The following is a 13,416-nucleotide window of genomic DNA, read 5'->3' as shown; positions in this document are numbered from 1 at the left end:
CAGCTAATAGCAAATATCAGGATTAAAGAAAATGGAAAGTAAGAGAGAACAGGTGGGTTTTGAGAGTTGAATTAAAGAGTCAGAGCCATGAAGCACTCACACTCACACTACCAGCACTCACACTGCACTCACACTACCAGCACTCACACTACCGGCACTCACACTGCACTGAGCACTCATACTGCACTCACACTACCAGCACTCACTCTTGACTCACACTGCACTCAGTACTCACACTGCACTTGGCACTCACACTGCACTCGGCACTCACTCTGCACTCACATTGCCGGCGCTCACACTCTACTCATACTACCAGCACTCGCACTACCAGCACTCACACTGCAGTCAGCACTCACACTGCACTCACTCTGTACTCACACTACCGGCGCTCACACTGCACTCACACTGCACTCGCACTACCAGCACTCACGCTTACACTACCAGCACTCATGCTACACTCACGCTGCACTCATACTACCAGCACTCACACTGCACTCATACTGCACTCATTACTCAGCTCTCACACTACACTCAACACTACCATTGCACAGTTAGGAAGCTGCACATCAGGGCTGGTAAACCCTGGGTCTAGTGAACCAGTTCTGTCTATAGGACTATATTAAGAAGGGGTAATACCAAGATGATCTGTTGCAAAAAACAAACCACACACTACAGCACTGAAGAAAAGGGTTTGTGACTGAAAATGCAGAAAAAACAAGAATGTATATGTAGAATCATATTGTATACATGTTTAATGGATAAAACATGTGTTCTTCTTAAATAGTAGTAGGTATTTGTGATTTAAACAAACATGTTACTTTCCTGACAGGGTTTGTAGTGAACAAATTACTTTTATAACGAATATGATTTTTACACAGACTGTTCACTTCCACTCACCTCCCCACAAACACACTGTTTCAAAACCTGTCACTCAGACTGCTCGCTGTTAGGGCTGAGTGCTTATAGTATAGCTCTAGTTGAGTTAAAAAAAAAAAAAGTTAATTAGCTGACCGGTAAAACACGGCGGCTTCATAATACATCCTTTATTCTTAACGATGCACTGTAATGAAATGTTAAGGATTTTAAGGGTTATGACAGTATTTTGTGATCCCCTAGTTGTGTCTCATAAATTGCATCAGTTATAAAAATAAGAAATACAAAACTTAAATACATTATTTGCGAGTAGCAGCTTTTGTGAAAAGCCCACTCACCACGTCAAGGTACTGGGTAATATTGAGTTTAACACAAATCCTTTCTTTCTTGTTCTGAATTGAGGCATAAAATGTTGCGAATAAAAGGCATACATTTGAGAGGACTTTACTTGGAACAAAGACTCCTCGCATAACCCATAAAGGAGAGGTTTGAAATTTTCAGTTTTGTTAGTAAAATAAAATACAGCTATAGTGTGCATGTATTACAAATCCATTAGTAAATTCCACTTCTAATAAGAAAAGTTAAATAACTGAACCAACCCTTGCAAGGTTAACCCAGGCCCCATAATGCAGACCCTGCACCTTCCTACAAAGAGCTTCCTAAAAGGAATAAACTGTGTCTAAATAACTAACTCACCCTTTGACAGAATGGCCCAGGCCCCATAATGCAGACTCTGGGTATCCATACAAAGAGAGCTAGGGCACATTTTTAATACAGGCAGAGTCACTTGCAGTATTCTTACCACAGACTACTTCAGGGTTCAAACATGAATGTACCAAAACACTCTACTTATAATTTGTGCATAACAAAACTTCACCTGTATGCACGCAGGGATTAGTTTTCAGTCAGGATGGTAACAGTTTTGGCAACAAAAACACTACCATTTTGGAGCTTTATAGCCAAAGGTGTCGACAGTTACAAAAAATTATGAAAAACAGTTTTTTCACTGGGCATTTGCTTCTCTTTTTAACTTATGGGAACATTTCTAGCCTCCCAGACTTAAAGCAATTAATTAAACGTTCCCTCATCTGGTGCTGGCTCCAAGTATAAATCACTGGATCTTCCTTTTTGCAAAGAGCAAGAGCATTGGCTATGGCTAACAAGCCACACTCACTGCTTCCCTGTTGCAAAAGAACATCAGCATGTTCTAAGATGATCAATGGATCAGCAGAGTTCAGCATGACACTTACAGAGCGTTTCAGCTCTGGGGTGACAGTACTAGTACACAGAATCAGACTGTGAATGCACATTGAAACTGTTATCCAGTGGTTGTCCTGTATATTTAAAATTTGGACAAAGGGCACACAGCATCCTACAGTGTGCACACCATCTCACAGTGCACACAGCATCTCACAGTGTGCACACCATCTCACGGGGCACACAGCATCTCACAGGACACACCGCATCCCACAGGGCACACCGCATCCCACAGGGCACACCGCATCCCATAGGGCACACCGCATCCCACAGGGCACACAGCATCTCACAGGGCACACAGCATCTCACAGTGCACACAGCACCCAGCAGTTTTTCATTTTGTTTGTCGAAAAAATTGTTTGTTGTAAATTATATACAATATTGATTTACATCATTGAAAAATAGTCACCTTTATAAACAATAGTTTGATCATGGGCCAGAACTTGTTACTGGAAATTTAGTATTTTGTTTCCCATAATACTACTATTATTTATCTATCTATCTGTCTATCTACCCTTGTCAGATTTCTGTTCTGGTAATGGTACAGTATCTTCCACTGCAAAATAAAGCCTTTTTTTGTTTCTTGTCCCAGTCTGGTGGGTGCTGTGCTTTGGAGAGGAAGGTCCTCACGTTGTGTAGCGATGTTCGTTTCTGCTCCATCTGAGAAAACACAAACTAAATCATAAGAATTCCCTCTTTTGTTGTTTTAGATACATGTTCAGTCTTACCTTGCTATAGTTTATACAGTTATTTGTTGTTACTGTGTAAGATAATACCTTGTAAAGAGCCTTGCCTGATACTTCTACATTGGTAATGAATAGTTCCCTGACTAGCAATACATAAATACAATATCCTAATAATTGTATGTCACAATACAGGAAAAACATACAGTACAGTAGTTACTGAACTAAATGGCCATTGGAAGTTCTTTATACACGTTGTGATGTTATTAATGTCACAGAAGTATTAGTTGACAATTATTACATTCTGATTATAGTCACACCTACAAATAAACATACTGTAATATTTTACATACTGTAACATTGTGTGAAAATGAAGACAGTTGGAGACAGGGATTGAAGTTCTTGAATTCAAAGGTTTATTTCTCCCTGTATCCGAACAGCAAACAAGTCCCCCGAGTTAGTGCAGACTGCTGGGTCGTTCCAATACATTAACGTCAATACATACTATTTGACGTCAAAAATTGTGTTATCTCTAATAATATAAGCAACCGTGAATATTTATTAAGGATTACTGAACGTAAAACATTTTAAATATTTTACAGTAAAAAAGTAACCTTACCTTTAGAAAATGACTCTCAAAATAAAGACGTTCGGTACAGGCTTGCAGTTTTTTAATAACAGATTCATAGGCCAATAGAAAATCATATTAAGTCACAGCAACAGAATAAGCCATAGCTATAACCAATCATAAACATGTATGTATATGGCGTGAAGGAGTGCAGCCAATAAATAGACAAATTGTCCTTTCCCAACGTGGGTATCTACAATGTAAATACCCACGTTCAATGTTCAAGTTTCTTTTATAAACACATTTTAACTTAAATTTAATTGCACATAAAATTAAATCGCACAATAAATGCATGATTAATCACATACACAACAATACATTTATTATTTATATTTTAATATGTGCACAAAAAATGATATATACAGTGGTTTGCAGAAGTGTTCACCCCCTACCAATAATGTCACCTTTTGTTGAATTACAAATAATGTGTGCACAGTTTCTCAAGTTAACTTGTTTTATTCAAAGCTGTAGTTGTTAAACTGAACACTGAACAATGTCAGCAAAACTTGCAAAGAAAATGTACAAAATGAAATTTACTGATTGCATAATTATTCAGCCCCTTAAGTCAGTACTTGGTAGAAGAGAGCAATTACTGCTAGTCTTTTTGGATAGGTCTCTACTAGCTTTTCTCAGTAGGATGGTGACATTTTTGCCCATTCTTCATGGGAAAATTACTCCAGTCCTGATAAGTTTGTTGGGGATCGTCGATGATCTGCAATTTTCAAGTCTCGCCATAGATTTTCGATTGGATTCAAGTCAGGACTTTGACTGCGCCACTCAAGAACATTAATTCTCTTCCTTTTCAACCACTCCAGTGTGGCTTCGGCTTTGTGCTTCAGGTCATTGTCCTGCTGAAATGTGAATTTCCTCCCCAGGTTCAGAGTGTTGGCTGATTCAAGCAGGTTTTCCTCAAGGATTCACCTTTACTTTGCACCATTCATTCTGCCCTCTGTCCTGACAAGCTTCCCAGTCCCTGCTGAAGAGAAGCATCCTCATAATTTGATGCTGCCACCACCGTGCTTGACAGCTAGGACGGTGTTGACTGGGTGATGTGCAATGTTGGGCTTGCATCAGACATTACGCTTGGAATTTAGACCGAAAAGTTCAATTTTTGTCTCGTCTGACCACAAAACCCTTTTCCGGATGTCTTCAGTATCATCTACATGCTTTTTTGCAAACTCCATACATGCTTTAAGATGAGGCTTTTTGAGTAATGGCTTCTTTCTTGCCACCTGTCCATACAGGCCAGCTTTGTGTAGGGACCGGCATATTGTTCATGTGTGAACACTAACTCCCATCTCAGACACAGAAGTTTGCAGATCTCTCAAGGTCATTGTTGGCTTCAGAGTGACATCCCAAACCAGTTTCTTGCTTGCCCGGCTGCTCAGTTTGGGAAGATGACCTGCTCTGGGTAGAGTCTGGGTGGTATGATGCACCTTCCCCTTCTTAATGATGGACTTCACTGTGCTGAGAAGGATAATCAGCGCCTTTGAAATTTTCTTGTACCCTTCTCCTGCTCTGTGCCTCTCTACCACTTTATCCCTGTCTTGTTTCGAAAGCTCCTTGGTCTTCATGGTTGCTTTGTTGGATCACTATGTGAGTTGCAGCTTGAAAGTCTTTATATACCTGAGGGGAATTATCTACAAGTTAAACCACTTTGAGTGCACACAGGCTGAAACCATTTCACTAATGTTGTGACCTTTCAAACAAATCATTTACATCTCAGCTGATTTAGGGCTGCAGTAGCAAATTAGTTGAATACTTATGCAACTGAGATTAATCTGTTTTTCTTTGTAAATCTTACTTATTTTTATTCTATTTTCTATATTCTATTATTCTACTTTAAACTTTATCAATATGGAGTAGTTTGTGTAGATTGTCTACATGTAAAGTCTAATTTGAAAGCATCGTGGAGTACGCTCAGGGTACAAACAAAATGTGAAAACTTTGCAGGGGGGTGAATACTTCTGCAAGTCACTATATATACAGCTCTGGAAAAAATTAAGAGACCACTGCAAAATTATCAGTTTCTCTGATTTTACTATTTATAGGTATGTGTTTGGGTAAAATGAACATTTTTGTTTTATTCTATAAACTACTGACAACATTTCTGCCAAATTCCAAATAAAAATATTGTCATGTAGAGCATTTATTTGCAGAAAATGACAACTGGTCAAAATAACAAAAAAGATGCATTGTTGTCAGACCTCGAATAATGCAAAGAAAATAAGTTCATATTCATTTTTAAACAACACAATACTAATGTTTTAACTTAGGAAGAGTTCAGAAATCAATATTTGGTGGAATAACCCTGATTTTCAATCACAGCTTTCATGCAGCTTGGCATGCTCTCCACCAGTCTTTCACATTGATGTTGGGTGACTTTATGCCACTCCTGGTGCAAAAATTCAAGCAGCTCGGCTTTGTTTGATGGCTAGTAACCATCCATCTTCCTCTTGATCACATTCCAGAGGTTTTCAGTGGGGTTCAGGTCTGGAGATTGGGCTGGCCATGACAGGGTCTTGATCTGGCAGTCCTCCATCCACACCTTGATTGACCTGGCTGTGTGGCATGGAGCATGGTCCTGCTGGAAAAAACAATCCTCAGAGTTGGGGAACATTGTCAGAGCAGAAGGAAGCAAGTTTTCTTCCACAACAACCTTGTACTTGGCTTGATTCATGCCAAAGCTGCCCGATTCCAGCCTTGCTGAAGCACCCCCAGATCATCGCCGATCCTCCACCACATTTCACAGTGGGTGCGAGACACTGTGGCTTGTAGGCCTCTCCAGGTCTCTGTCTAACCATTAGACGACCAGGTGTTGGGCAAAGCTGAAAATTGGACTCATCTGGGGGTGCTTCAGCAAGGCTGGAATCGGGCAGATTTGTCTTTGTGTCTTTGTGGGATGCGGTGTGCCCTGTGGGATGACACACACACACACAGTTAAAATAAACTGTCTTTTTTTTTTTTCACTCTTGGCATTTGTGTTATACTCCTGGGTTATTCTGTGTGTTTACCACATCTTAGTAAACAGTGTGGTAAGATAAAGTTAACCACTATGATTAAATTATAATAGATAATAACAACAGCAAAAAAAAAACAGTATACAGTGTAATTTGACGATATGTCATATACGACATCTGTAGCGAAGTAATGACATTAGCGAAATATTTGTCACGTAAAATGCAAGTTTTAATAAAGATTCTGACAACATTTTTTAAGTTTAAAACAGTTTATTATATTTTACGATTTAATGGTAACACATTTAAAACAAAGACCCGGATAGTTAAATAATTTAAATAAATAAATAAAGGTGTTGAGCTATTAAAGTTATTAAATTTTGTGCATGCGCAGGGTAGCCGATATCTATTTATTTCACAGTCTACCAATTTCCCGTGACAACGGTACTGCATTGAAACTGCTTGTGATTCGTGGACATGGCATTGGCAGCTTGACCATTATAATAGAAGCAGACTCAAGGGACTACTTGACACATCTCACCTCTAAAGCCAATCAATCAGTCATTAATACAGGTTATAGGTTATTGGGTCTTGATTATTGTTAATACATTATTGATTATAGTCTATATGTTATTGATTGCTGGTTATTGTCTCTAGGTCATTGATTGCTGGTTATTGTCTCTAGGTTAGTGATTGCTGGTTATTGTCTTTAGGTTATTGATTGCTGGTTATTGTCTCTAGGTTATTGATTGCTGGTTATTGATTGCTGGTTATTGTCTCTAGGTTAGTGATTGCTGGTTATTGCTGGTTATTGATTGCTGGTTATTGTCTCTAGGTTATTGATTGCTGGTTATTGATTGCTGGTTATTGTCTAGGTTATTGATTGCTGGTTATTGTCTAGGTTATTGATTGCTGGTTATTGTCTGGGTTAGTGATTGCTTTTTATTGTCTAGGTTAGTGATTGCTGGTTATTGTCTCTAGGTTAATGATTGCTATTTATTGATTGCTAGTTATTGTCTCTAGGTTATTGATTGCTGGTTATTGATTGCTGGTTATTGTCTCTAGGTTAGTGATTGCTGGTTATTGTCTATAGGTTAGTGATTGCTGGTTATTGTCTATAGGTTAGTGATTGCTGGTTATTGTCTAGGTTATTGATTGCTGGTTATTGTCTAGGTTAGTGATTGCTGGTTATTGTCTCTAGATTTGTGATTGCTGCTTTGTGATTGCTGGTTACTGATTGTTTCTCGTTGTCCTGCCAGGTTGCTCTGGTGAGTCAGGAGCCGGTGCTCTTTGCTCGCTCGGTTCAGGAGAACATCTCATATGGAATGGAGCAGAGCACCGAGGAGGAGGTGCAGCGAGCAGCCAAGAGAGCCATCGCACACGACTTCATCACGGGGCTGCAAGAGGGCTACAGCACCGGTGAGGGGAGCTACATCACAGCACAGTACAGCACAGAACACACCAAACCAGCAAGACCTGCATCACAGAACAGTACAGTACAGCACACACCAAACCAGCGAGACCAGCATCACAGCACAGTACAGCACACACCAAACCAGCAAGACCAGCATCACAACACAGTACAGCACACACCAAACCAGCGAGACCAGCATCACAGCACAGTACAGCACACACCAAACCAGCGAGACCAGCATCACAGCACAGTACAGCACACACCAAACCAGCAAAACCAGCATCACAGCACAGTACAGCACACACCAAACCAGCAAGACCAGCATCACAGCACAGTACAGCACACACCAAACCAGCGAGACCAGCATCACAGCACAGTACAGCACACACTAAACCAGCAAAACCAGCATCACAGCACAACAGAGCACACACCAAACCAGCAAGACCTGCATCGCAGCACAGTACAGAAAAACACTAAACCAGGGAGACCTGCATCACAGCACAGTACAGTGCAGGCTTGCTCAGTGTTAACAGTGATTGAGATGAGAGAGGGGGTGCAGGCTTGCTCAGTGTTAACAGTGATTGAGATGAGAGAGGGGGGTGCTGGCTTGCTCAGTGTTAACAGTGATTGAGATGAGAGAGGGGGTGCAGGCTTGCTCAGTGTTAACAGTGATTGAGATGAGAGAGAGGGGATGCAGGCTTGCTCAGTGTTAACAGTGATTGAGATGAGAGGGGGGGTGCAGGCTTGCTCAGTGTTAGTGATTGAGATGAGAGAGGGGGTGCAGGCTTGCTCAGTGTTAACAGTGATTGAGATGAGAGAGGGGGTGCAGGCTTGCTCAGTGTTAACAGTGATTGAGATGAGAGAGGGGGTGCAGGCTTGCTCAGTGTTAACAGTGATTGAGATGAGAGAGGGGGTGCAGGCTTGCTCAGTGTTAACAGTGATTGAGATGAGAGAGGGGGGTGTAGGCTTGCTCAGTGTTAACAGTGATTGAGATGAGAGAGGGGGGTGTAGGCTTGCTCAGTGTTAACAGTGATTGAGATGAGAGAGGGGGTGCAGGCTTGCTCAGTGTTAACAGTGATTGAGATGAGAGAGGGGGGTGCAGGCTTGCTCAGTGTTAACAGTGATTGAGATGAGAGAGGGGATGCAGGCTTGCTCAGTGTTAACAGTGATTGAGATGAGAGAGAGGGTGCAAACTTGCTCAGTGTTAGAGATTGAGATGAGAGAGGGGGTGCAGGCTTGCTCAGTGTTAACAGTGATTGAGATGAGAGAGGGGGGTGCAGGCTTGCTCAGTGTTAACAGTGATTGAGATGAGAGAGGGGGTGCAGGCTTGCTCAGTGTTAGAGATTGAGATGAGAGAGGGGGGGTGCAGGTTTTCAGTGTTTAAAGTCTGTGTCCTGTGTGTTTGCAGACGCTGGTGAGAAGGGCGGGCAGCTCTCGGGGGGTCAGAAGCAGCGCGTGGCGATCGCTCGGGCTCTGCTCAGGGACCCCCGCATTCTCATCCTGGACGATGCAACCAGCTCCCTGGACACCGAGACTGAGCACCTGGTACGTACAGCAAACAGACTGAGATATGAACACTGGGATATAAATGCACAATTGTGTTCCCCTGTGTGCAGTGATGTGATTGCACTGTGTTGCTGTTATCCTGTCCAGTGGTGTGATTGTACAGTGTATTGCTGTGTTCCCCTGTGCAGTGGTGTGATTGCACAGTGTATTGCTGTGTTCCCCTGTGTGCAGTGGTGTGATTGCACAGTGTATTGCTGTGTTCCCCTGTGCAGTGGTGTGATTGCACTGTGTATTGCTGTGTTCCCCTGTGCAGTGGTGTGATTGCACAGTGTATTGCTGTGTTCCCCTGTGCAGTGGTGTGATTGCACTGTGTATTGCTGTGTTCCCCATGTGTGCAGTGGTGTGATTGCACAGTATATTGCTGTGTTCCCCTGTGCAGTGGTGTGATTGCACTGTGTATTGCTGTGTTCCCCTGTGCAATGGTGTGATTGCACAGTGTATTGCTGTGTTCCCCTGTGTGCAGTGGTGTGATTGCACAGTGTATTGCTGTGTTCCCCTGTGCAGTGGTGTGATTGCACAGTGTATTGCTGTGTTCTCCTGTGCAGTGGTGTGATTGCACTCTGTTGCTGTTCCCCTGTGCAGTGGTGTGATTGCACAGTGTATTGCTGTGTTCCCCTGTGTGCAGTGGTGTGATTGCACTCTGTTGCTGTTCCCCTGTGCAGTGGTGTGATTGCACTGTGTATTGCTGTGTTCCCCTGTGTGCAGTGGTGTGATTGCACAGTGTATTGCTGTGTTCCCCTGTGCAGTGGTGTGATTAAACAGTGTATTGCTGTGTTCTCCTGTGCAGTGGTGTGATTGCACTCTGTTGCTGTTCCCCTGTGCAGTGGTGTGATTGCACAGTGTATTGCTGTGTTCCCCTGTGTGCAGTGGTGTGATTGCACTCTGTTGCTGTTCCCCTGTGCAGTGGTGTGATTGCACTGTGTATTGCTGTGTTCCCCTGTGCAGTGGTGTGATTGCACAGTGTATTGCTGTGTTCCCCTGTGCAGTGGTGTGATTGCACAGTGTATTGCTGTGTTCCCCTGTGTGCAGTGGTGTGATTGCACTGTGTTGCTGTTCCCCTGTCCAGTAGTATTATTGCACTGTGTATTGCTATTCCCCCGTCCAATGGTATGATTTCTCTGTGTACTGCTGTGTTCCCCTGTCTAGTAGTGTGATTGCACTGTGTTGCTGTTCCCTGTGTGCAGTGATTTGATTGCACTGAGTTGCTGTTCCCCTGTCCAGTGGTGTGATTGCACTGTGTATTGCTGTGTTACCCTGTGCAGTGATGTGATTGCACTGTGTTGCTGTTCCCCTGTGTGCAGTGGTGTGATTGCACTGTGTTGCTGTTCCCCTATGCAGGTCCAGTCTGCTGTGCTGAATGGGCGCCGCTGCTCGGTACTCCTGATCTCTCACAAGCTGAGCTCCCTGGAGCGGGCGGACCGCATCATCGTGCTGCAGGGAGGGGAGGTGGTGGAGCAGGGGAGCCACTTGGATCTGCTGCAAAGAGGGGGCGTCTATAAGAGCCTGCTGGAGAAACAGAGCAAGGGCTTCGACCGCAACGGGGATTCCCGGGACCAGGAGGGACCAGAACAACAACAGAACTGAGAGCTCAGAGCAGCCCGCACTCAACTGCACACTACCTGCAGGGAGAAGAATACATTGAGACTGCTGCACTACTGTGGGAGAATACATTGAGACTGCTGTGGAAGAATACATTGAGACTGCTGTGGAAGAATACATTGAGACTGCACAGGAAGTGCTCTGAGGCGTGGACTGTGATGGGGTACCGCAATGACATCATCACTGTACCGTTCATTCATCATCAAGTCAAATAAAAAAATGATCTCTGTGCTGCATTGTTGTGGAATGTTATTTTTTCAGCTGAATGTTAATTGAAGTGGTCTCTTGCTATGAGACTTTGTATCACTGTGCTCTTTTGCTTGGCAGTGCACAGGGACCGTGACTCCAGAACATTCATTTCCATTCAATTCCTTGGAGGCACAGCGAGGGCCAGTTCAGCTCAGATATGCATTACGCCACACATTTCATTACTCACTCGAACCAATTCGAGTTCTGATCAGGTATTATTATTATTATTGTTAGAACATAATAAGAACATTAGCACATTCCCCTCTTTAATTCCCCTTGTGTCTGCGGGGTGCATTTAAAGGCATGTATCCAATAAGTGAGGCCTGACTGTGACCCTGTGCTGTCCGCAGTCCACGTGTGCTAGGAGGACTCCACTGTGCCTCAGGACTTGGTGTCGCTGTTTTTAAATTGCTTTACATCACAAGGCTTGAAACTCACACCAGCCCTGCTGCACCCAGTCCTGGGTTTTATTATACAATCAGCCCCCTGTTAAATCTGCTCTGAATGAACAGATTCTCATCACAGAATTAATACATCTCACCTGTGAGTGTGGGGGGTAACTAATAGGAATTTAGTATGCAGCTATAAAGGAGGAACAGTTTATTTTTAACATCAAATCATTTCAGTAGTTCTGAAGGCCAGGACTGGATGCAGCAGGGGTAGTGTGAGCTTCAGGCCATGATGATAACTGTGTGCTTCTGTGTTCTTGAAAAGCAATGTGACCTCGGACAACGTCATTATTAGTTCTGTTGCAATTCAAGCAGGTCTAAGTGCAGTGTGTTCCTCTATTCAGTTATATCACAGTGCATTGATTCAAGCAGGTCTAAGTGCAGTGTGTTCCTGTATTCAGTTATATCACAGTGCATTGATTCAAGCAGGTCTAAGTGCAGTGTGTTCCTCTATTCAGTTATATCACAGTGCATTGATTCAAGCAGGTCTAAGTGCAGTGTGTTCCTGTATTCAGTTATATCACAGTGCATTGATTCAAGCAGGTCTAAGTGCAGTGTGTTCCTCTATTCAGTTATATCACAGTGCATTGATTCAAGCAGGTCTAAGTGCAGTGTGTTCCTGTATTCAGTTATATCACAGTGCATTGATTCAAGCAGGTCTAAGTGCAGTGTGTTCCTCTATTCAGTTATATCACAGTGCATTGATTCAAGCAGGTCTAAGTGCAGTGTGTTCCTGTATTCAGTTATATCACAGTGCATTGATTCAAGCAGGTCTAAGTGCAGTGTGTTCGTCTAGTCAGTTATATCACAGGGCATTGATTCAAGCAGGTCTGATTGCAATGTATGTTTCTCTATTCAGTTTTGCACTCCAGGATTATTATTACATTCTGTTCTAGTTTCCAGTAGCTTTAGATGCTTTTCAGTTATTTTTTAAGCTGGATATTTCTAATATTTCCATGCAGTGATTTTCACAGTATCTGCAAACACAATATGTAAATATTACTTAATATTAATATCTACTGAAACAAAGTGAGACCCAGCTGTAACTCACAAGTTGTTTTCTTATTTAAATCTGTTTTGTTAAATCAAATAAAGTTTGAGAATCCACAATACTGTTCTGTTTGTCAATGCAGGTGTTTCTGTTCTAATTTTTAATTAAAAAAAAAAAATATTGAAAAAGGATGTGTGTGTTTGTGTATGAAACCAAGAGGAACAGTATACACAAGTCAGCAACGAGACAAAAACACAAGCAAGTCATTTAAAGGACAGCTTTAAATGTTAGCCTGGGATCAAGAGCACAGCACAGGTACACACACACAGTCATGCAGATACACACACACACACACACACACACAATCAAGATGATACACAGTCACACAGATACACACAGTCAAACAGACACACACAATCACGCAGATACGTATAGATTCACACACACACACAGTCACGCAGATACACAGACACACAGTCACACAGACACACACACAGTCACACAGACACACACAATCACGCAGATATGTACAGATTCACACACACACACAGTCTCACACACACAATCACGCAGATACACAATCATGCAGATACACAGTCACACACACAGTCACGCAGATACATACAGTCACACACACACACACAGGCACACAGACACACACAGGCACACAGATACACACAGTCACACAGATACACACAGACACACAGTCACAGAAATACACAGTCACACACAGTCACAGATATACAGACA

At 42.6% G+C, this 13,416-nt stretch overlaps 1 protein-coding gene across 1 annotated transcript in view; it reads left to right on the top strand.

Annotated features, from left to right (window-relative positions):
* The window catches only part of LOC121298619 (ATP-binding cassette sub-family B member 9-like), a 15,935-nt gene extending 3,132 nt beyond the window's left edge, over positions 1-12,803 (top strand). Inside the window, exons 3-5 of the mRNA XM_041225744.1 lie at positions 7,658-7,817; positions 9,221-9,357; positions 10,717-12,803. Of these exons, the coding sequence (XP_041081678.1) occupies positions 7,658-7,817; positions 9,221-9,357; positions 10,717-10,962 (543 nt within the window). The 3' untranslated portion in view covers positions 10,963-12,803. The remainder of the gene's footprint in view (positions 1-7,657; positions 7,818-9,220; positions 9,358-10,716) is intronic.
* The last annotated feature ends 613 nt before the right edge of the window (positions 12,804-13,416 follow it).

This window comes from Polyodon spathula, chromosome 24 (genome assembly GCF_017654505.1).
Source record: "Polyodon spathula isolate WHYD16114869_AA chromosome 24, ASM1765450v1, whole genome shotgun sequence".
In the NCBI taxonomy this organism is placed as follows: domain Eukaryota; kingdom Metazoa; phylum Chordata; class Actinopteri; order Acipenseriformes; family Polyodontidae; genus Polyodon; species Polyodon spathula.
This window is presented reverse-complemented; position numbering and strand designations above follow the sequence as displayed.